General features: G+C 33.5%; 3 protein-coding genes, 1 long non-coding RNA gene and 2 other non-coding genes across 6 annotated transcripts; 5 read left to right on the top strand and 1 right to left on the bottom strand.

Annotated features, from left to right (window-relative positions):
- The first annotated feature begins 5,170 nt into the window (after nt 1-5,170).
- TIN1 (tunicamycin induced protein) lies at nt 5,171-6,868 on the top strand. The gene is made up of 3 exons (XM_079011068.1): nt 5,171-5,391; nt 5,510-5,854; nt 5,929-6,868. The coding sequence occupies exons 1-3, from the start codon at nt 5,266-5,268 to the stop codon at nt 6,715-6,717; spliced, it is 1,260 nt and encodes a 419-aa protein (XP_078867194.1). The 5' UTR covers nt 5,171-5,265; the 3' UTR covers nt 6,718-6,868.
- A 3,438-nt stretch (nt 6,869-10,306) lies between these two features.
- Nucleotides 10,307-14,383, top strand: ALDH6B2 (aldehyde dehydrogenase 6B2). The gene is made up of 19 exons (XM_079010055.1): nt 10,307-10,464; nt 10,575-10,663; nt 11,176-11,247; nt 11,372-11,533; nt 11,622-11,700; nt 11,789-11,943; nt 12,065-12,128; nt 12,217-12,296; nt 12,394-12,459; nt 12,592-12,642; nt 12,736-12,887; nt 12,966-13,056; nt 13,153-13,233; nt 13,362-13,439; nt 13,545-13,580; nt 13,681-13,724; nt 13,823-13,901; nt 13,998-14,088; nt 14,173-14,383. The coding sequence occupies exons 1-19, from the start codon at nt 10,440-10,442 to the stop codon at nt 14,286-14,288; spliced, it is 1,611 nt and encodes a 536-aa protein (XP_078866181.1). The 5' UTR covers nt 10,307-10,439; the 3' UTR covers nt 14,289-14,383.
- A 1,392-nt stretch (nt 14,384-15,775) lies between these two features.
- LOC145063186 (uncharacterized) lies at nt 15,776-17,151 on the bottom strand. The gene is made up of 5 exons (XM_079010770.1): nt 17,002-17,151; nt 16,561-16,614; nt 16,358-16,444; nt 16,081-16,244; nt 15,776-15,987 (listed from the first exon to the last, which is right to left on the bottom strand). The coding sequence occupies exons 1-5, from the start codon at nt 17,021-17,023 to the stop codon at nt 15,895-15,897; spliced, it is 420 nt and encodes a 139-aa protein (XP_078866896.1). The 5' UTR covers nt 17,024-17,151; the 3' UTR covers nt 15,776-15,894.
- Nucleotides 17,152-19,645: 2,494 nt separating this feature from the next.
- Nucleotides 19,646-20,475, top strand: LOC145061165 (uncharacterized). Its single transcript, XR_013687118.1, has 2 exons — nt 19,646-20,041; nt 20,127-20,475. It is a non-coding gene; the product is annotated as an uncharacterized LOC145061165 (long non-coding RNA).
- On the top strand, nt 19,884-19,986 carry LOC145065064 (U6 spliceosomal RNA). Its single transcript, XR_013688216.1, has one exon. It is a non-coding gene; the product is annotated as a U6 spliceosomal RNA (small nuclear RNA).
- Nucleotides 20,476-22,775: 2,300 nt separating the features above from the next.
- LOC145065063 (U6 spliceosomal RNA) lies at nt 22,776-22,878 on the top strand. Its single transcript, XR_013688215.1, has one exon. It is a non-coding gene; the product is annotated as a U6 spliceosomal RNA (small nuclear RNA).
- Nucleotides 22,879-23,964: the final 1,086 nt, after the last annotated feature.

The following is a 23,964-nucleotide window of genomic DNA, read 5'->3' as shown; positions in this document are numbered from 1 at the left end:
GTCAAGAATATTCTAGATCACATAATTCAAATAAGGCAATTAACTATAACTGGTGGTTATCTAATTAGATCTAGTTCAAATTCTTGCAAGATAATGATCAAATAATTTCCATAACTTAACATATATCAAATAAGGTAACAATTATCTAATTAGATGACCAAAATCTTTTATTTTGACAAGGATAATCATAAGGGATTAACAAAATTCGAATTTTATTAAGTTTAAACAATTATGGCAATTATCCTAAGTTAAAATAGGTAAAAATCCCGAAAATCCGCCTGTCTGACAGCTAAACTCGCCGAGTCCCCTTATGGACTCGCCGAGTAGGGGCCTACTCGCCGAGTCCACAATGGGACTCGCCGAGTACATCAGGCAGGAGGCAAAAAACGATTTTTTCAAGCATGAACAAATTAACAAGGCATCAATACAATCGAAACCAATCAAGGCTCTGATACCACTGATGGGTTTTGGTCATAAGACATCCTATGTGCTCATACAAACCCAAATGCTTGGATCTAGGTTTGTACATGCAAGTATCGAAGACTATAAACCATAATTCTAGCATATGGAAATCGATATTAACATATAATTAGGTTTAAGATATTACCTTGATTGTTATGTAGTAATAACAATCTCAATTCCTCCTTGAATTGACTTTGGAAGGCTTAGAGTCACAAGTGTCACTCCTCTAATGGCTCACAAACACCATAAGCAAGAGGATGAATAGGAGAGAGGATGGAGGCTGCCCAAAACGTGTTCTAACCCTAGAAGAGAAGTTCCCCACGTTTTTGAGCCTTAAGGGTTCTATATATAGTGAGGCTATTAGGGTTATCTAACAAGGAAACCCTAATTTGGATGCTTAAGCCCTAAGCAACCCATGGAGCCCTTTCTTAAAGCCTTGGACGATTTCATATGGGCTTCCCCCATAGAATTCGTCCACCTTATAATAAAAGGCAATCCATGGCCCAAATTGCAATTATCTTATAATTACAATTCCAGTCCCTTAAGTTTAATTAATCTCTTTTAGCCACAAAATTAACTACCAATTAATTCTTGACTAATATTAATTAAACAATATGATTTCTCCTTTAATATATTATTCTCATAATATATTAATAAATCATATTTAATCCTTTCTCTCCATAATTCATCCTATCAAGTTGCTTTGGTGAAGGCAACCCAAAAGGACCATGCACCATCGGGTCAAGTACATACCAAAATAGTTATGGACTTAGACACTAATCCAACAATTTATTGATTCAATTCAATATATGATTTGTCGTCATATATTAGCTCCTATACCTTTTTACCCACTTTTCTACTTAACCCTAGGTTTTGTTCACAACTTTAGTCCTATAATTTTGCATTTCACAAGATCATAAGATTCAAATTCAACTAAGGAAGATAGTCATACTAACTTAATCAAATTCAGCAATAAGTAGAGAAAATGGTTATCAAAAGTACTTGAGGTTCTTTAATAAGCAAAATCAACAAATAACCAAATACCTAAATCCAATCCATAAATTCAACCATAATTAAACAATTAATCCTAGGCTAAACGAAAGCCATGAGTATTTAGCTCATGATTTCAGCAAACAAAAACACAAAATTGGAATTCAAAGGGTTTGACATGGTAGAAAGTAGAAACTAATGAAAAATCAAAGTGTAGAGATTGGTTGCCTTAAATTATCCTACTTCCAATGGTATGATTGAATTCCTTGCTTCTAAGCCTTAGAACAAGTGCTTTTCCTTCAAAAGTGATGATTACTACCAGAGCTAAAAGTCCCAATTCGGAGGAGAATGAGATATATTTATAGTTTTTTCGAATTCATATCACCACGACGTGGTAAGGCCACCACGTCATGGTTTTCGTGTTTCTCCTGTGGTCTACAAGTCTTTGAAGCAAATCGGTATTCTTCAAGTCACCACGCCGTGGGAAATCTACCACAACGTGTTGGGTATATTTTTCATCATTTTAAAGCTTTAATTCATACTTCCAACTCCCAGGTCCAGCTTCCAGCTTCCAGCTTCCTTTTTGCCATGTCTTTTATCCCTACAACATAATTCATAACAAATTAAGTATCTTTTGTTCTAATAAGGGCATAAAAGTAATTAAAATATTAAGTTATGATGTATAATTATGTGTATAAATATGCACATATCAGTCCGCAATAAGAGAAAATGTAAATTTATTCCTTAATATTCTTAGATTATCATCCGTTAGCTTCAAATGTATGAATAAAGGTGGATTTCTTACCAATAATGGGGTTTAAAATTCTCAAAACAATCAAAATCCCATAAATTGATCCTAAAGATAATCATGGGCAGTTGGTAAAAATTCACCATATGAAACGTAACTTCTAGGTGAAATTCGAAAAACGTACCTTTTGGACTGATACAAATATTGGATGTACTGTTGGAGGTAACTACAAGAAGGGGTGATATGAAGCCAATAAGCATTAACCCTGCAGACAACAATCACATGATGATGGTGATGATGATTTTACGAGAACGGTGAAAGACGTAGAAAGATCGAATCTACAATATTAATAGCTTTCATATATGATATACCAATTACCTTCTTTCATTTTTTCAACAGCTTCAAGCATTGGCTTGCGTATCATTTTCTCCAACCACTGGCATGTAAAAGAACATTCATTATAGATCATGTTCATGTGAAGATAACATTATAATTTCATTTTAGGGGAAAAGAGAAGGATGATGAAGCAACTTACATTGCTCAAGTAACAAATTAATTGAGGTTTCTAGAAACAACATTATTCTCATCCGTTTAATCCCAAGCAATAAGATCATAGGTAGAAAGTTGTCGATGAGATAAGGGCTTGATTCAAAGATCATAAAGGGTTGATGAAAACTGATGAAGGGTATAATCGAAGAAGGGAACAGAAAGAAAGTAGAAGGAACATCGATGATCAATAACCACTGGAAATAACATACGAAAAACACACGTTGCTGATATACGGAAGCGTATAACATAAGAGGAAAAAACCCAAAATAAAGTGGGGTAATACTTGAGAGCAAAAGAGAAAAAAAGAGAAGAGATAAGCGAAGCAAAAACGTTTCTTTTCTATCAGGAGTATCAGAGACAATATCATCAGTTTAAACTCTCTTTTCCAGTCACATAGAGAAAGGTCGCTTACATATAAATACGGGAAAAAACCCTAGAAAAAATGGAACAACCTTTAAAGATGGTCATGGTGATGACGAAGGTGATCTTAGGGTTTGAGATGCCTGGTCGGAGAGAGTTAGAAGATTCAAACCAAGCAACAACAAGGTCAACAAAAATTTACTATTCCTAATTTTGGATATATATATATATATATATATATATATATATATATAATAGTTTTTAAATATAAAAAAGTATACGGTTTCAATTGGAAAATAACCAGATATTTAGTAAAAACAAAAAAAAATGTTTGATTTTTATTAAAAAAAAATGAATATCAGGATTTAGAAAAAAAAACTTAAAAACATGATATTTTTATGTCATTTTCTTTTTCTATTTTTGATAGTCGCATCAATACCATATAACCAAATAATATAATATAATATCAACAAGATAACTAAGTGTTGGAAAAAAAAAGTAAAAAAAATTAAAAAAAATTAAAAAAAAAACTAATCTTGATCTTAGAAGGAGTAAATTATAGAAATGGTCCATATGGTTCGTTTAAATTCGCAACTTTGGTTCAACCTTTGAAAAGTTGATAAGTCGCATCCCCGTGGTTTTCAGTTATTGTAGTTTTCGTCCTTTTGTCTAACTCTGTTAGAAAATTTCCGTTAAAATCGTGTAAAATGACTAACATGCCCCTCATTTATTTATTTTTAATTCTTTTCTTTATTATTTTATTATTACTTACTTTAAGACAATGTTGTATTCCGATCAGCCCTCGATCGCCACTCTTCCAATCAGCCCTTTGGTCATCTTCTCAAAAAAGTAATATTCAACCTCCAACCTAATTGTCTAAGCAATCCAATTAAATCAAAACACTACATCCACTCAACACTTTACAAGTTGATGTTATGGACATCACTGAATCTAACTATAAACCAAAAACATGAATTCTTAAAGGATTTGTTGCACAAAAACAGGCAAAAAACTAGATACCAAACATCTTATGAGATTTCATGTACCAATGGAGGACAACATTTAAATCAGGAGGAAGGGGAAAGTGGAAAAGTAGATACCAAAAACCACATTCTTATGTGATTTGTTGTACAACTACCTACATTGCTTCATTCATGTCATTTATATTAGTCTATCAGATTAAAGAAAAAAACATTCCCAATTGATTGAACTTCTATATGTCTTAAAGCATCAACATACAAAGGAAAAAAATGAAAGCAAAGGCGTTGGGGAGAATTTCTGTTGCAGGAGGAGATAAGTGTTGATGGTGTCAGCCGACAGACAATTTTGTCGGAAGGGATGACAACCATCAGACGACGAGGGAGGTAGTGAGATGAGACAGGCGACAAGTGGTGCCATCGACATGGATTTCTTTAACCCTTTTGTTGTCTCTCACTAATATGTGTCTGGAATTCACTTCGATGAATAAGAGTAAAAGGTGGAAAGTAGGTGCAATTAAATGGTGCGACGGAGAAGGATATAGGAGGATGCGATAATGATGGTGGGGTGGGGGAAGTCGTTCATGATGGAGGTAGGGAGAGGGCAGTGCAAGGATGGAGGCACGGTTGTCGATTTATAGCATATAGGAAGAAGGATGGAAGGGCATGTTAGTCATTTTAACGGACTTTTTATAACAGAGTTAGACAAAAGGACGAAAACTACAATAACTGAAAACCATAGGGATGTGATTTATCAACTTTTCAAAGGTTGGACCAAAGCTGCAAATTTAAACAAACCACAGGGACCATTTCTGTAATTTACTCTCTTAAAATCGAATTTATGTGGTCCGTTTTCTCATCTACTACGGAGTCGTTTGATCGGGAAAATCCATAAGCCTTAAACTCACGATTGACTTTGACTTCAAATACCCCAATCATGATTGACTTCCACGGGAGCCAATCCGATGTGGACCAATTATATCTACCCACGTATGATATCTGCGTCATACCTACGGACTCTAGAATCATCTTCCAAGTTCTAACCGTTTTTGCCTCTAAATCTCGAAGTATAAAATCTCAAAAATACAAGAACAACTTCAAATCGAATCTCTTTTTAATTTGAGAACTTATATATATTTTTTATTAATCATCCTCTTCGCCATCATTCTTCACGTATCGATGGATTTTAGGGCTTTGAATTTCGCAGGTTATCTGTGTTTGTTCGCTTTGATAATACAAGTTTCTGATATAAGAGCTCTTATCTCGATGCCAGATGTTAATCGTCATTATCCTAAAGCGTTAACTGTAAGTAGTTTATGAAATTTGACGTTTTAATGTCGATACCTTTATATCAATATTTGGTTGCTTATGCGTTTTACTTTTGCTGGAAATTTGTATCTAATTTACCTGGTTTGTTTTTTAGGATTTGAAGGAGGCTATTGTTCAGGGATTAGGGAGTCAATCAGACAATCTCAACTTATTTGGGTTTGATTTGAAGGGTGCTTTAGTAGCTCAATCCATGGAGTTTGATCTACAGATTGATAACAAAATTCTTCCAATCAAATTGTTGGACGATGTAAACAAATGGGAGTACGTCGATTTGCCTACTTTCCTAGTGGAAGACCCGATAAAATTATCCGGCGAGAATCCACTTGTACAGAAGAAGCAGACTTCCGGCAACCGGTTGCCGAGTTTACCCCCATTCCAGCTCGCCGGTCCGATGGAGCTCTGGATTCAAGACGCCAAGGACATGAGACTCTTTCTGCCAGTAAGTTTCATTCCTAATCATATAATCAAAAACGTTTTTTGTCGATTTTCCTTAACATTGTAAACGATTTACAGCATGATGTTGACGCCGGTGAGCTGAAGAAAGTAATTCTAGCAGAAGGCGCGGTGGTGACTGTGAAAGGCGCTAAATCCGTCAGCTTACGCCACCCTCTTGACCTCCCACTTCCTTTCAACAAATCAAACACAAATTTTGCTTCCGGTCTCCAGGCACTTTCCAACCACCTCCGTGCCGGAACCCAACTCCTCTCTCTCCGTATCACAGGCCCCACATCCCTCAATTCTCCGGCGAAACCATCGCCGACTTTCAACAAGCTGAAGCTAAAGCGACTTGCTCCTGGTTTAGTCGAACTATCCTCCGTCCCAAAGGTAAACACAAGCAACTCTATCTCCGTTATCGATGATACCTTCTTTTCTCCCGACCATCTTCCCACTTTCTGGCCGGTGGTATCCATTAATGGGTCGAACTCAAACCTGCGTGGGATAGAGAAGCTGCTTTCTGCACTCTTGACCTCCACCGGAAACAATGGTGGTTCGTTTAAGCTTTTGAGAGCGGATGTATCTGCTCAGATGTATGTGAAGATGGGTTTTGGGGCGGAGAAGAAGCTGAACGGGAATGAATCGTTTTTGGAAGGGTATCCGGAGTGGAGAAGTAAGCCGGAGAGTGTGAAGATGGAGTATGAGGTGTTGGCGAAGGTGGAGGGAGATAAGTTTGTGCCGGAGACAATAGTGGAAGTTGAGCCTGTTACGGTGGAGGATACGGTGGCGCTCGGTGTTGCTAGAGGGAACATTACGGTGTCGAAGATGCCAATTTTGAACGTCCCTTTTAGCCCGTTTGATTTATGAAGGTGTTTGAGTCAAGTCAAGTGTATATATAAAAACATGGTATGAAATCTACACGGTAGATGAATTAGAAAAGTTTCTCCAATTTTGAGGCCATATATCATATCATATAGTAATATTTGTAAATTATATAAAGATATCTTTTTTCTTTCTCTTTTTCGGGGTATCTGTTTTATTGTTTACTTTACTCGTTTAATGCTAAATGAATTATAAGAAAAAAAAAACTAAAAGGCTTCCAGGTCCAATCAGATATTTCTGGCTGAATGGATCGGAAAGACTGTTTGATTTGTTATATTTCTGAATGGACTGAAAAGACAATTATGTATAGACCTGGCAATGGGGCGGGTTTGGAGCGAATCAACATTGATCCAAACCCATTTAATAAATTTCAAAATCTGATCCAAACCCGCTCCGTAACCCGCAGGGTTTTGAATAATCAAACACATACCCTTATCCACCGAATCAGTAGATATCCAAACCCGCCCCGTAACCCGTAGGTTTTTTGAATAATCAAACACATTTCACTTAAATCATAAAATCACATTTATTAAATAAAATTAAGTTTTGATTTGAGAAAACACATTATGTACTCGAGGGTTTTCTATTGGAATTAAAATCATTATTTTAGTTACATCCGATTGGTTTTTGATCGTCGATTGCATTGATAGAGAATAACAATTACATACTTTCTTCCGGTTGATAAATGACCTTATTGATTTATAAATGAAATTGGTGATTACATGATGAAATATAAATGAAATGAAATCATGACTCTTGGGGAAGACTAGAAGTTTAGAAGTTGAGTCCTCGAGTCCTATGTAAAAACAATTTAGTCTTTGGCCTTTTCTCTTTAGACTTCTAATTAGAATTTAATGTAAACTTTAGGCAATATAAAATATAAATTTATATTTCTAAAACTTATATGGGGTGGGTTATAAACGGAGCGGATCGGTGATGATCCATACCCGACCCTTTTAATAAAATGGTTAGCGGGTACGAATTGTTAACGGGTAAACGGATCAAAAACTATGCTCCAAACCCATATATTTATTAAGGGTTTGGATCGGATCAGGGTCAAAACTCGCTCCATTGCTAGGCCTAATTATGTACCAAACTCTGCATCTTTCTTTATTTCTTGGATTATTAATTTTTTTGAAATAACTTTTTTTTAATTTATTTTTTATTGAATTATTACTTTTTTTTTCATCATTTAGCAGTCAATCAGATGTACAATCAAACAACATAATTTTTTTCCTTATCAGAAAACTTTCTCAGACAACACTTTACCAGACAACATTTTTTCAGATAGAAACTATCAAACGGGACCTAACTAGATTATAGAATGATAATGTAAACAACTTTAAAATTATATAGAATTCAATGTATTATTCATGTTTTTACATAGAATTCAAGCGCATTATAGACGTTATATTCATATAATTATAAGATTTGTTAATGTCTTTCTATTTGATACAAATATATAGTATGTCCTTATATTTGTATAATTTCTCATAACTAAAAGATATGTTAATGTCTTTTTATTTCTTACAAATATAGTGTGTATTATAGATGTCTTTATATTCATATAATTAAAAGATTTTTTAATGTAATAGTGTGTTTGATAACACTTTTATTACAGGAAAACTTTAGTTGTTATTAAAACCATATAAACCAAAAGAAAAAGCAACAAACTAATCCTTGTGATTTCATTGCATATGTTGATAGAAATTGCAAATCATCTAAAAATTACACGAGTTCTAGAGAGAGAATACAAGAACGAAACGTGCAAAAGCCTCTATATACTCCTATACGTACTTTATTTATAGAATTTTATAGACGCACAAAAAATATGCAAGGACTAGACATTGGACTTTGACATCAATAGGTGCCTTGCAAAATAAATACATTTCGAAGTACAAGACTTCACAACAGATTCGGCTAAGGATTAATCACCATGGATTTAGTTAGGGATTAATTACCACATATTTAGCTAGGATTAATAACCATGGATTTTGCTAGGCATTCATCGCCATAGATTTAGCTAGGGATTAATTACCACATATTCAACACCTTAAATGCTTTCCCAATATTCTCAAACACTACAAGATTTTTCTAACCTAATAATTTTTTTTATAATTTTCCCATTGAAATAAAACATATTTATAAAATGATTAATTACATAGGAGTAGGGTAGCAAATTTAATTCATTTATGATTAACTATTGGTTGTCATTGTTTATGTCACATATGGTACTAACATTTGTTATGATATTTTTCGAAAAATATCCAACAAAATTTTCATAAAAGATTTGACATTTTGACATTTCTTCTCTTTAAACCTAGTTGCTTCTTCTATGATAATTTAATGATGAGTCTACGTTGATTATGATAATTATGATGCCTTGCATACTTGGATCTTATTATTTTTTTATCTTTTTTTTTATATAAAATTGCATCATAATGATATATAGCTGTCCAGATATACACTATACTTTGTAAAACTGGAGTACAAAAATGCCTTATAGCCGTAGCAACAAGCGACGAATTCAAATAATTGTAGCCGCCAAGAGACCATACCCAATTGACTATAGTTGTCATAAGTTGGCATGAACCGTTAAAGTTGCTATAAACATTCATGGACCACTTCATCTTGAGTATGGTCTAATAGCCTGACAGTGAAAAGAAACGCGTTCAACCCATAAAATATATTGACCTATTTAGGACTGCGTACACAGACAGAAACTACAATGAGATGTATGTACCTTTGACACATCATGCATCAATGACAAAACGATGTTAATACAAATTATGATCGTTTATAGAACATATTGAAAAGATGTTAATACAAATTATGATCGTTTATAGAACATATTGAAAAGAAATGAACTCATCAACGACAAATGTGGTCAAAGGGGATGGGATGGGCTGGGGCAGTGACAGTGACAGTGACAGTGACAGAAGAAACATAAATGGACCACCACTGGTTTTAATTGGTCTACAAAAATCAGCAATAGTGGGTTTGGTTGTGTTTATAGTTTCATCAAGTCCGCTTAACACCCGACTAAAAAACTTCATGTTGCCATCAAGCAACTCGATTGATATGGGTTGAGGTCGAGTCATCTTTCTTTCTAGTAATAACATGCGACAATAAGTTAGAGAGGTGGAGGCAATAATGTGAAGCCATCTTTCCTTCACTCCTTCACTGACAGTTTGGTGAAGGAAAGATTTTGTGAAGGAAAGAAACGATAATATAGTGTAGGAGGTCAACAAAGTTTTTTGGTCATGGTCATAGAAAGAAAAAGGGAAAAAATGGTGAGGTATGTGGATCACTATATTAAAATATATATTTTAATTATTTCGATAATAAAAAGCCAAATTTAATTACAAAAATGTAGGTAATTATTTTAGACAGATAGACCAGTTACCAAAACTGAAATATTTAAAAACCATAAAGCGACCTATTAACTTTTTAAATGTTAGACTGAACATATAAATTTAAACAAACTACAGGGATCATTTCTATAATATTTTACACCCAACTAATAAAAGAATCGTTCCACTCACCCATGATTTTGTCAGGTTTCTATGTTTTACACTTTTCTACTTAATCCAATCACACACTACTCTTTCTACCTATAAATTAACCGGGACATCTGGACATATCGAACAAAATCAAGAGCATCATCATCCACCTCTAACAGATTCTCTCTACCCATCGCTAAAAAAATGTTGCGATTATCAATCCGACGAGGTAAACTTCTCTTCTCTTTGTTGACTAAGTGATTTTGGTTATTATCTGCTACTCTAGCTTGCGCTAATATGATTTTTACTGATTCGTTTTTGCGAATGATTGTGTAACAGTGAGACCTTTGAATCCTCAAATATTTGCCCTAAAAAATCGTAATCTATCTACCGCTACTGAGCAGTCTGTGATACACAGCGATCCTCCGGTATGGTTGTGTTCTTTACTGATGCTGACTGAATATCTATTTTTTGCAAGTTCTTTCTATATCTAGGAATTGGAAGTAAAGGTAAATTGTACAAATGTGAAACAACTTTCGGTTTTAGTAGGTTAACACGGAAAAAGTATTATCGTTTGAGTGTTAATGCATTACCTGTTTATTTTTAAATCGATATGGATTTCTGAGAAAAGAATTGCTAAATAGATTGAGATTTACAAGTACGACATGATTAAATGGTGCTAAAAGATCGAACAGTATTCATTCTCATCTTTGAGTTTGGATAAGTACCAGTTTTCTTTTTTAGATCACTTATTAGGTAGTTTGTTTTGACCAATGTGAACATGAAAACAAATTGGTTTCTCTAGTTTGAATGTGTATCTTGTAATTTCTAATAGTTATCATGTATATATGTTTTAGCTATTACTTTCTCCATTATTGCATTTGGTATTAAAATACTTCCTCCAGGCTCTATCAAGAACTAATTGGTCTAATTGTATCAGAAAGTCCCAAACCTAATCGGAGGCAGCTTTGTAAACTCACAATCATCTGAGTTTATTGATGTTATAAACCCAGTAAGTCCTAAAAATCTTTCCCTTTTTCCTTTTCCCTTTTTACTTTTGTTTCTTGTTTATTCACATGATACATATCCATGAATCTTAACTATTATTGTCTAATCAACTGCTATTATGGAGTTAGGCAACACAACAAGTGGTTTCTCAGTTACCCTTGACAAAACATGAGGAGTTTAAAGCTGCAGTATCTGCAGCCAAACAAGCTTTTCCATCATGGCGTAACACACCAATCACCACCAGACAACGTGTCATGTTAAAGCTTCAAGAACTTATCAGAAGAGACATGGTTAGCATGTATATATATAAACATATAGTTATATACACACACATACATACATGCATATATGTATTTATCAATATTATACGTGTGACAGGATAAGCTTGCCATGAACATTACTACAGAGCAAGGAAAGACATTGAAGGATGCACAGGGTGATGTGTTTCGTGGACTAGGTAAATTCATTCATGATTAAAAGTGTAGAAAGTAAGAAAATAAATCAAGATTTTGAAATAGTTTTAATTTGTGTGCTTCTTTTTATAGAGGTTGTGGAACATGCAAGTGGCATGGCATCTTTACAAATGGGCGAATTTGCTTCAAATGTATCTCATGGAATTGATACTTACAGCATCAGAGAGCCTCTTGGTGTTTGTGCTGGTATATGCCCCTTCAATTTCCCAGCAATGATTCCCTTGTGGGTATGATTATGATTCCCATTTCCCAATTTACCCTTACTCTCTTTCACCATGAATAAACAAAAACAAGAATAAGTTATCTTGATTCTTGATTCTTGAATCTTCCATTTAATCTTTCTTGCAGATGTTTCCAGTTGCTGTTACTTGTGGCAACACTTTTGTTCTAAAGCCATCAGAAAAAGATCCAGGTCATTGCTTTCTCTTTCTTTTTTTTTTCAAAACAATTTTATTTTTAAATTTTTTGTTATATAATACATTCATACTTTTTCTTTTCAGGGGCTTCTATGATGCTTGCAGAACTTGCAATGGAAGCTGGTTTACCGAATGGTGTTTTGAATATTGTTCATGGCACCAATGTAATTTAACCATATCTTTCTCTCATTACAAGTAACATTTAGCATCATCAATCTAATACTTTTTTTTTTTTTTTTTTTTTTTTTTAATTTGAGACAGGATATTGTGAATGCTATTTGTGATGATGAAGACATTAAAGCTATATCATTTGTTGGTTCAAACACTGTAAGTAAAATATTTTTTACATAATAAAGTTTATCCAACAATATATATATATATATATATATATATATATATATATATATATATATATATATACTAATCTTTTACTTTTTTACCATTATAAATTCCTCAAAGGCTGGGATGCATATATATTCAAGAGCATCAGCAAAAGGGAAACGTGTTCAGGTATCATTATCATTTCTTTCATCATTTTCTATGATGATAATTGATAAAATAAATCCATATTTATAAAACTGATGATAGTTTTAATGAATGTAGTCAAATATGGGAGCTAAAAATCATGGAATTGTGATGCCTGATGCAAATATTGATGCTACTTTAAATGCTTTAGTTGCTGCTGGATTTGGAGCTGCAGGACAAAGGTGTATGGCTTTAAGCACTGTAATCTTTGTTGGAGATGCAACACAATGGTATTATATTATATTATTTTAGTTTTTTATTTTAATTCTATTGTGAATTTTGAAGTGAAATTTAATCTTATTTTTAAGGGAAAATGAGTTAGTGAAGCGTGCAAAAAACTTAAAAGTAAATGCAGGAGTAGAACCTGATGCTGACCTAGGTCCAGTTATTAGCAAACAGGTTAATAAAATTTAATCTTTAATATTATGATATTATGTACATAAACAATAATTCTTGTAAAATTTTTTATTTGAATTCTGTTTTTATATTTATCAGGCAAAAGAGCGAGTGTGCAGATTGATTCAGAGTGGAGTTGAAAGTGGTGCTAAACTACTGCTTGATGGAAGAGATATTGTGGTATTTTTTTTTTTTTCAACTTCATGTGAAATCTGTTTTTTGGAATGAATGTAAGGGCAAAATGGTCATTTTGTCCCGTTCAGCCAGCGTAAATAAACAGACATTGTGTTTGTTTTGATGTTGACTAGGTTCCAGGATATGAACAAGGGAACTTTGTTGGGCCCACAATCTTGTCTGGTGTTACTGAAGATATGGAATGTTACAAGGTATAAGCTTTTTCTAGTGCTATTTTCAGTGATGAGAATGAGGAAGGGTATTTATGTCTTTTGTACAAAATATGTTACACGTTTTAAACTTTTATCTTAATGCAGGAGGAAATATTTGGTCCAGTTCTTATTTGCATGCAGGTGTGTTAATACTTTCTATGTATAATAATCATGCTTATTTAACTGATTACGTTCATTCTCTTGAGGGCTAATATCGTAATTTCACCTTTTTAATTTTCAGGCCGACAGCTTGGAAGAAGCCATAAATATTTCCAACAGAAATAAGTAAAATTTATTCCTCTCTTTATGTTTAAAACAAACTCCCATCTGTTTTGCTTTCATTATTTAAAATAATTTTTAAAAAAAAAAAACTTTTTCTGCAGATATGGCAACGGGGCAGCTATTTTCACATCATCTGGTGTGGCTGCTAGAAAATTTCAAACTGACATCGAAGCAGGGCAGGTGAGTAATTTTACATATCCTATGAAGTTAAGAAAACATTTAAACTATTAAAATATGAAAATTAAAACTTTTTTTTTTTTTTTTTGTGTGTGTCAGGTTGGGATAAATGTTCCGATTCCAGTTCCGTTACCGTTTTTCTCGTTTACGGGGTCGAAGGCGTCATTTGCTGGTGACCTTAACTTCTATGGTGGGTGAATTTACAAATATGCCCCTTGTGATGTAGTAAAAAGAATATGAATTTGAGTTTGAGTTTTTGGTGGTGGAATTGCAGGGAAGGCTGGGGTTAACTTTTATACACAGATCAAGACTGTGACTCAGCAATGGAAGGATTTACCGGGTGGTTCGGGTGTTTCACTTGCAATGCCAACTTCTCAAAAATCTTCATAATTGAATGTGTTATTTTTTCAACTTGTTAAATGTACTTGTATGGATAAATGGTATTTAAATAAGAGTAATAAAGTAATCGCAATATTTGTCTCTGAGCTAAAGTTTTTCACTTTCTTTAAAATAGGCACAAAGTTGATAGTGGGAATTGGCATAACTGGTCTATATTTAAGACATTTTTCGGATGTTAAACCAGATGTACGCTTTTTGTGTTCAACTTGGTCTAATTTGATGTTGAATTCATAAACAATTGCAGGTTGTTTGCACCTGAATTGTCATCAAAATAAATGAGTAAGTGTTTGTATGTTAGAGTTTGGGAGGAGCAGGGTCGTTTCTGAAATAACGTTCCTGGAAAGTTATTCACTGATGAGAATTAAAGATCCAATTTTTATGCATAAGTATATTTGTTGTTAAAAATTAGGTTGCAAAAAATCTTTTTTAAAAGTTGTTGAAAATGAAGCATATCAAACTTTACTAAAACTGAGTATTGATGAATTGCAGTGCTTAATTAGTCACCAAACTAAGAAGTAAGAATAAGAACACATCTTGACCTTGGCAATGAGCAAGTGTATGAAAACGATGAGAGTTGAAGTCGGAAATAGATTTCCATTAAATAATTGAAGATTGTCAGTCTAAATATCAAGTGAGAAAGAAGTAAGATGCCATTATGGTAGAGATCCTAAAATGAGTAACTATTTCTTATTCGACGTCAAGTCAAGTGGAAATGTCCCAAAAACAAATGGTTAAGAAGTAGATGCTGATTCTTGTATCTTTGGACAATATGATAGTTAATAATATGGAAGATACAAAACCTTTTCATATACTTATGTTTTACGTAACTTAACTTCAATATATAATTATAAAAATTAGGAGTTAAATTACATATGGTTAGATCAAACATAGGAAATACTTTTGACGTTTATTCCACTCGGCGTTTGGAGTCAATTGGCAACTTGGCGTATCTTTTGGTTATAAAGATGTATATTTGAGACGAGAAATCCCCTTTGTATGAACCCAAAAAGGTTTAAATCCAAAAGAAAACTAAACCATAATTTATCACATTTGACCTGATGCATTGATTAACATTATAGATTATACAGTGAGCTCATTTTGGATAAGGTGTTTTAAGTCTAAAATATTGATGTGAAGATTTTTTATTTATTATTTTGAAAAAAACATTGTCAATTTCGCTTTGATAACAATAATTTTGCATTATCACTATGAACCAACTTCGTATTGCCAGTTCCCATGAACCAACTTTTGCCAAAAACTTCACCACATTTTCGCAGTGGAGCAAATTATTGTGTGAAAAGTTATATTTGTGTCATTTTCTCTATTAAACAAAGAACACAACAAATCCACACGTAAAAAGGTCAGGGATATGAAGAAAAAGTGAGGATTGTTGAAAGAACAAATGCATACAAATGAAAGCAAGATATCCATAACACCACATGGTTTTAACTTTTAACCCATCTCATACAATCACATGATGAAGAGAACATCAAGATCATTTATTAGCCACCAAAGTTCATATAACCACTCCAACAATACCCAAAAAATAAAGTTTCATTTCATCTCAATGTAATGTGTTGTGTGAAATTGCATACATTCAAGCATTCAGAGCTGTGTTTCTTCTGCATTCAGCCAACATATCCATGTAAAACTGGCACTTCCCAATATCACTCCCAGAGCTGTTAATACACTGCACAAAAGAAACCAAGAAACATGAATACAATCAAAACATTACTTGTCAAACAAATAAGAGATATAAAAGGGAGAGAATCAGAAGACATACATCTTGGAAAGCCTTGGTGTGCATACCACAAGCATCAGATACAGTGTTGTTTGTAGGCATATCAGTAGCAGCAGCAACAACAGCTTCATGTTGAATTGTACGAGGACCCATCACAGCATCCACTGCCCTATGAGCAACAGCACTTCCAGTACCAAAAGCCATGCCTAAAGATATGCATAATCACAGTTTCAGAACATGGACTTTAGTTTATCACACTTATGTATGATTGATTATATATGTCTGCAAATTGCAAAACCTATCTTAATGATCAATGTACCTTGGGCTATAGTTGAACCAATGCCTCCAAGCATCGACCCACCACCGCTACTCTGCTGAACAGGAGCAGGAGGGGGTGCTCGGCTTGCTGCAACACCACAATCATCAATGGCAGATGTTAATCAGAAGAAGAAAAAGAAGAAGAAGAAACAAATTTATATGAATTTGATTTTGGAGTTTGAAAAAATGGCGATAAAGCGTTACCTGGGGCTGGAGGGTTGCGTGCTGGAGCACGAGCAGGTGCCCTAGCTGACCTTCCTGTAAGATAACCAAACATAAGCAAAATACGCAAAAATTGGGCAGATTCATGCGCTGTGTATCTTATGAAAGGGCTTATACAATAAGCATCATTGTAAGTTTCCCATCGTTAGATGCTTTGGATATTAGAAAGCATCAAAGCAGATACCGAATATCCATAGCCCCATAGATCAACGATTTCCCAATCAAATCATGAAGGTATACAGACTCAATTGCAAAATTAATCATTCGAACAATCACGGAAATGTAACGAAGGTTCAGAAACCCTAATATTGAAATGAAATGTTCGATAGTCGGTGACTTTGCAAATTAGATATCAAAGTATTGGAGCAATGTAGAATCGAGAATTTTAGGCTACAAAAATCATAGATCGGAAGAAAAACTTACCGCCGGAGCTTCTGCGAGGCATGGTGAGAATTCTAGAGAGAGATGGAGAGGCGGTGGGAGGTAGAGAGAGAAAATACGTAGATGAGAATGCTTTACGATCAAAACCCTGATACCATGTGCGTATATTCTATTTATATGCAAAATCTGTGTTCCTTCGTTGTTGTATCTTATGCTTGAGATATTGTACCTTGTTGTGATAACGTTAAACAGATAGCCGGTTCCTTGACATACGGGGTTTATTCTAAACCGAGCAAAAATATTCCTTTCTAGACCAAAGATATGATCATTCACAAAAACACGTCATATATTTGCTCTCTTTTCTCCAAAACGGGTAACCGACAAAAATGGCTGTCCTAAACGGTCAAAAAATATGTAGTGTTTTAATTAATAGACATAAAGTAAATGTATAAATTGATAAATTAGTGAGACTTGGCGGAATGGATTCGCTAAAGCTGCTCACCATCGGTCGCTACGCATTCGGCATTTGGAACACCGCTGCCTGACGTTCGCTAGGGGGCTCGCTATGGTTTCCTTGTTTCAGACGTAACGAAATGAGAGATAATGTTTGTTTGGCTTGTAATTGGATGAAGGGGAATTGACAGGATCATTGACCACCATTTAATTCTTTAAACCTATTTTCTTCATTTAAAAAAAAATGTTAGGAGTGCTACCACTCAAAATTAAGTGCTAAAAAAGAAAAATGACATGAAACTCAAAATATGACAAGTTGCTACCTGATAGTATAAGTTCTTTTATGTATTTTGGGCGTATTTTGACCCGTTTGACCAATTTCATTTTCAGCCAACTTTTTCATTTTGACATGTTGGTTATGTAATTTTGAGTCTCGTTTGTTGGACTAGCTTTCTAGGTTTATATTTGATGAGGATGACAACATTTTCTTGGATGCAACAAAGATTGCAACTTTTGTTGTGTATGCAGGACACTTTGATCAAGACTTTGACAAATCCAAATGTGGTGGAAAAGAGCATTACGAAGAACTGAATCCAAAACCTGAATAAGATGGTCCCAAATCGAATATGAAATAACCCGTTTAAAATGGTTGGTTATTTTGCTAATTTACCAAAAAATAAGTTATTTTTATTAACAATATTTTAATTTCTGACTAGTTTAAATATTATCCTCACTTTTTATTAGGGTGAACATGGTGCATTTTAGAGTGGTTTCTGACCAAAACCGAATCGAATAACGCACATACCAGTTTTTGATATTCAAAACCAAAACCACATTAAACCGATCGGTTGTGTTTTTTTTTTTTTTTTTTTTTTTTTTTGGTTTTAGTTAACGCGAACCTCATCCGCAACAATAAAATTTTATATTAAAAAAAGAAGTTTCGGTCTCCCAAATTAATATCGAATCAAACTCCAAATATTAAAGTTTGTATGTCGATTTTCATGTTTTATAGATAAAGAGAATACTTGTATATCCATCAATCAATGTGAGATTAGATGTAATATAATGTAGAAGTTTACAATTTGATCAATATATTTATAATCAATATATTTATAATCAGAGAGGAAGACGGAATTTTACCAACTAGCCGATGTGGGATGAGTAAATCACAACAACTAAAAATCAAATAAAATAAGTTTAAGGAATTTGAACCCTAAACCTCAAATTCATGTGTTCACCATATTAGCCAACTCAACGTGCTACCAATTGTTATAAAATTACATAGGTTTGTATATGATATATGTAAATAAAATATATTTATATATACAAATCAGTGTAGTTCGGGTTTTTTGCGGTTTTTTTTGTTATTTCTAAAACCGAAACTAAACTAAACATTTCGTTTTCTAAAAAAGTAGAAACCAAACCATTAGTTTTATCTTCGTTTTTGTTTTTTCTTTACAGTTTTCTATTTGCGATTTTGTTTTTCCGGCCAACTTTTTATAATGGGGTATCTAATATAATTATAACCAGAGAAGGTTCCCCCGCGTTGTGGGGGTTAGAAGCCTTCAATATTTATGGTATGTATAACCGTAATGTATTTTTGGGGTACCATGGAGGCGAGTGAGGTACCTGGAACAAACGATATCATCTCATCTGAAATTAACCAAACATAAAATGGGTATTGAATTGATTTTAAGGAAGGAGAAGAGAGAAGCACCTGGTAACGTATGCAGGACTAAATTCAAATATCATCTGAACCAACCAAATTACGGTTCAATTTGTCTAATGTCATAATTAAATTCAAATAATTAAATCGGCTAAAATAGTCGTCAGTTTAGTCGGCTGCGATATGGCCGAAATCGAAGAAGGCTATTGTCGATCAATCTCAGAAGTCGTTGGGGGTGTCATGAGCAAGAAATGATGAAAACTGAAAGAGTCGGTGTAAGGGATAGGAAAAAAAGAGTGAGAAATGCATCTAATTGGGAGCAGGGGAGGTGGAAGAGGGGACATAACACATGTGCAGGACACTAATTCAGGCATTGACCACAGAGTAAAATAAAAACCATTGACAAAATATTAACCGGGATGTAAAAATAATTTGACCAAGGGTTAAAGTTAACAAAACACACAAACATAAAAGTCAAGGGGCTAAAGTGAAAAATGGGCTACTTTTACTGTTCATAAAGGGGGTTTAAAATTTATATGTATATATAATTTATGGAAGAAAAAAAAAACACGATCCACTCCTTTCTATCTATACTAGTCTGGTACTGTGGTTGGTTTGGTGCCTATACTGATAGGGTTTCACAATCTTCACTCTGAAGTGGTAAAACCAAAAGAATGCAGTGAAAGTAGGGTTTACAACTAAATAGTTAGATTGTCGTTTGATTGAAACAATGGCATAGCTTCCCACATCGGTGGCTGGAACGTAAGCTTTTGATTTTATAGTGCTTCGCCTTCGATTATAGTTCGTCCCTTCGGGGACATCCGATAAAATTGGAACGATACAGAGAAGATTAGCATGGCCCCTGCGCAAGGATGACACGCACAAATCGAGAAATGGTCCAAATTTTTTTTTGCCCTAATTCGATCGATTGCTGCATCTCTTTTTCAGATTCGGTCCAGAAAGGTACCGCTATCAGATCCTCTTAGATGGAATATCATTTTTTCGCTTATCTCGCTAAAAAAACTTATTGATTTCTTGTTATTTGAAGCAATTTCTGATGCTTATATGGGATTCACAAAACAAACGCTATGATCATTGCTAATGATTATAATGGAATATGCTAAGCTCCTTGTCTGAATAGTCTGGTAGAATCAGTTAATAATCAGGCATCGACTTTATTATACAACTGTCTTTTTTAGAGGTGGATATGAGGGGTTTTCTATTTCTGTTTGATGTAGTTATTGTCTTCAATAGCTTCTGTTGGTTTCCTTTGTTTTTAATTGGAATTGGTGCAACTTCTGGGTGTATCATGTGTGTTTGATAGCATTAACAATCACAAACTGTCTAAAGTTGTATACTTTAACATACTTTACTGGTTTTCGTTGGCATTTCAACAAGTATAATGGTTAGTTTGGAATAAAGCCACAAATCTGATATGATTGGTTAGACACATGATTCAGTCCTTAATGATTCAGTGTTAGACACATGATTCAGTCCTTTATAAACTTCCATGTGGTTGGAAGTTTATTAGAGTTCTTTTTTGTCTTCAGGCTTGGACATTAGTAACTGAAATTATGATGTCATATTCATAGCAACAACAACATGGAAATATGGGAAATTCATTAGTCCTGAATGGCTGATAGCATCAATTGATGATGAAGGTAAGGCATGCATGATATTTCTGACTAGTCCCTGTTAAGCTGTTAACTTTTCATGATACTTAAGGAACTTCCTTAAGTATCAGTTGTTCAATGCACATGTTATCTCACTTTCATGTCTATCATCACAATATTGTAATTTCAGTTTTTTATTAAAACATTCCACTTTAAAATATCTCATCACTTGTAACATTATACTTTCAAAATTCTCTTATTAGGACATTGCATTTAAGTTCGTGGGTGATTTTTAATTATAATATAAGTATTATTTTATGGCATATTACATTTATCACATAACTTATCTGTTGTATTTTACCAAACAATAATTACTGTTAAAGATAGCTTATAGACAAAGTGTTTTTAAATAAGAGTAGGAGATTTGACAACTGAATTAAGTGAAAGATGCCGAACTACAAACAAAAGTCTACAATAGTCTAAAATACTTCTTTTCAGATGCAATGGCCACAATATGCAGATTTACAAATATAGGGCTTTCATTTTTTCAATGTTATAAGTATGTCCTTCAATCTATATATCTAACTATGTATGTGATTAGATTGATTGCAATCATTTTTATGTTCTTTTCACACAGTAGGCTACAAGGAAGATGGGTGTTTATTAGAAAGGATTTAAAGGAAGCCAAATGGTTTTCCTCTTTGTTTACAAAATAAGACTCTCATTCATTCATTATTTTAATGGGTTAATAATGGTTTGTAATGACTAATTATGTTGATTGATCATTTCTTGTGCTTAATGTTTCATCTAGACATTCATTTGGAGGTGCTATAATTTGTTTAAGGCCATTTGTAAGAAATACCAATGTGCATCCATTGATGTGTTATTACTGCATCCTATTTGAAGGCCCTGAGTTTATAACTAAAAGTCTTGCTTTTTTTTTTCCTAATTTTTTAATATTTGTTGCAATTAGTGTTTTCACAACATTTTCTGTTGAAGAATGTACACCAGACGAAATGTTGTTTTTCCTTCTTTGGTTGCTATTCAAGATTGGATGGTATAATGGTCTATAAAGGTTATTTCCGGTTCATGAGTTCTGTGTTGGGAATTGGGATACTCTACGGTGGTTGTTGTCTTTTAGTGTTGTTTCATGCTCCTTAGTTAATATTATGTTAGACGTCAGTTATATCAAGATCCATTTAATATTGCTTTTATGAACCTAACAGAAAGCATGCTCTGCTATTTCCGTTTTAGTTGATTCTACTAATAATTTCAAAACTTAAATTCGAAACGAACTAGCGCAATTAGTGCTAATGATGGAGGGGTAATTTTGTCATTAGCTTTATCTTTTGTTTACATGGTTTTGAGTAATTAGAATCAATACATTAAGCCTATTGATTGAATTTGAGCTATTTCGTTGTGTTTGCAATGTGGATTTAAAAATATAACAATATATTGAAAATTCACAAAAAAAAAAAAAAAAAAAAAAACAAAATTATGAAATTGCAAAATGCACTAGAACCCTCCCGAGTATGGGTCACATCACAAACAATTGTTGACCAACAACGACATATTGTGGACAAAAAAAAATTGACTTTCGGCTTGGTTAACAGAAAAAAACGCCTTTCGATTTCGGTAATAGCTATAATTTATTACTTGCATTCACATAAAAGCCCTTTGCTAATAAACCAGATAATAGTTATTTATTGAGAAAATTAAATAAGTGAAATTCTTTTGTTAAAAGAAAGGATGGGATTTTCTTTTTGATAAAATAAATAATATAGCGACTTTTCTTTTGTACCGTTAACAATTAAATAGAAAATAAACAGCACCCATCTTGATTTTTTTAGTAATTCACCTTGTGACTTGCTATTTTGCTGTGTATGTTGACTTTGATGGGTTCCAGTATTGTTGACTTTGAGGTAAAACGAAGAAGAAAGTAAAAATTAGGGTTTTCCATCCTGATCGATTTCTAACTTTTCTCTTTTGATTCGTGGCGAAAATGCTGCAATTCATGGCTTCCCACATCGGTGGCTATTGAAAGGCGTTTATGCTTTATATAGCCTTGCCTCGCATCATACATCGTCCCTTCGGGGACATCCGATAAAATTGGAACGATACAGAGAAGATTAGCATGGCCCCTGCGCAAGGATGACACGCACAAATCGAGAAATGGTCCAAATTTTTTTTTTGCCCTAATTCGCTCGATCGATTGCTGCAGATTCAGCGGCGTATGTCCGAATTTTTTTTTGCCCCAATTTGCTAGATCGATTCCTGCAGATTGGGCGGCGTATTTTGACTAGTTTTTTTAATTCAATAGCTCCAGAAAGGTACGCTATCTGATCCTCTTAGATTTAATCCCTTTTTTACCTTATCTCGCTAAACAGATTATTGATTTCTTGTTATTTGCTGCGTTTTATGATGCTTATATGGATTCACATGACAAACGCTATGATCCATTGCTAATGAATGTAGATGGAATGTGTTAAGTTCCTTGTATAAATAGTCTGGTGGAATCAGTTCATAATCAGACATCAAGTATTCAAGTCTATTATACAACTTTGATCTTTAGAGGTCGCTGTAGACTGTTGTGTCCTTGAAGCTTCTGTTGGTTTCCTTTCGTCTTAATTTGAATTGGTGCAAGTTCTGGATGTATCATGTGTGTTTAATAACAATTAACAATCACAAACTTGGAAAAACTCTCTCAAAACCTTTGAAAATTGAAATTATTTCAAATTTTATAGAAAATAATAATTTGAAAACTTTCTTTTCAATTAAGTTTTAGGTTGATTTTTTTAGGGTTGAGGTATACTAAATGTTTGATTACAAATTTGTTTTTCTTTTAGTTTTAACCATTGTAAATTATTATCTTACAACCATTTTTTTCATTACCTCAACCATATCTCTTGTGTATAACTACAAATTTTAGATTATCAAATTTTCTCTTATTAGGACTTTATACTTGATAAAATCTACCCAATTATAGCAATGAAACTCGCCTTGTATCTAGAGGACATTGCTATAATTAAGTAGAAGTTGCAAAGCTAAATGTTATGATAAGAAAAGCTTAAAGTAAGTTGCAATATAATAAACAAATAAATGAATCGTATGTTGTTGTTTCTTGCATTTAACCCAATATTTGTTGTTTTACATCTTTCTAAATAAATCCTACTCTTTCTTACATGATCAGATGATTAAAACCGACAATTTTTTACATTGCAAAAGCTAATGCCTTTCACTGTGTTTATTTTTAAATTTTGTTGTTGGCTTGTT

The sequence above is a fragment of the Lactuca serriola genome, chromosome 7 (genome assembly GCF_051521515.1).
Source record: "Lactuca serriola cultivar US96UC23 chromosome 7, Lser_US96UC23_V15, whole genome shotgun sequence".
In the NCBI taxonomy this organism is placed as follows: domain Eukaryota; kingdom Viridiplantae; phylum Streptophyta; class Magnoliopsida; order Asterales; family Asteraceae; genus Lactuca; species Lactuca serriola.
The sequence above is the reverse complement of the archived record's forward strand: the minus strand, read 5'-3'. Positions and strand labels throughout refer to the sequence as shown.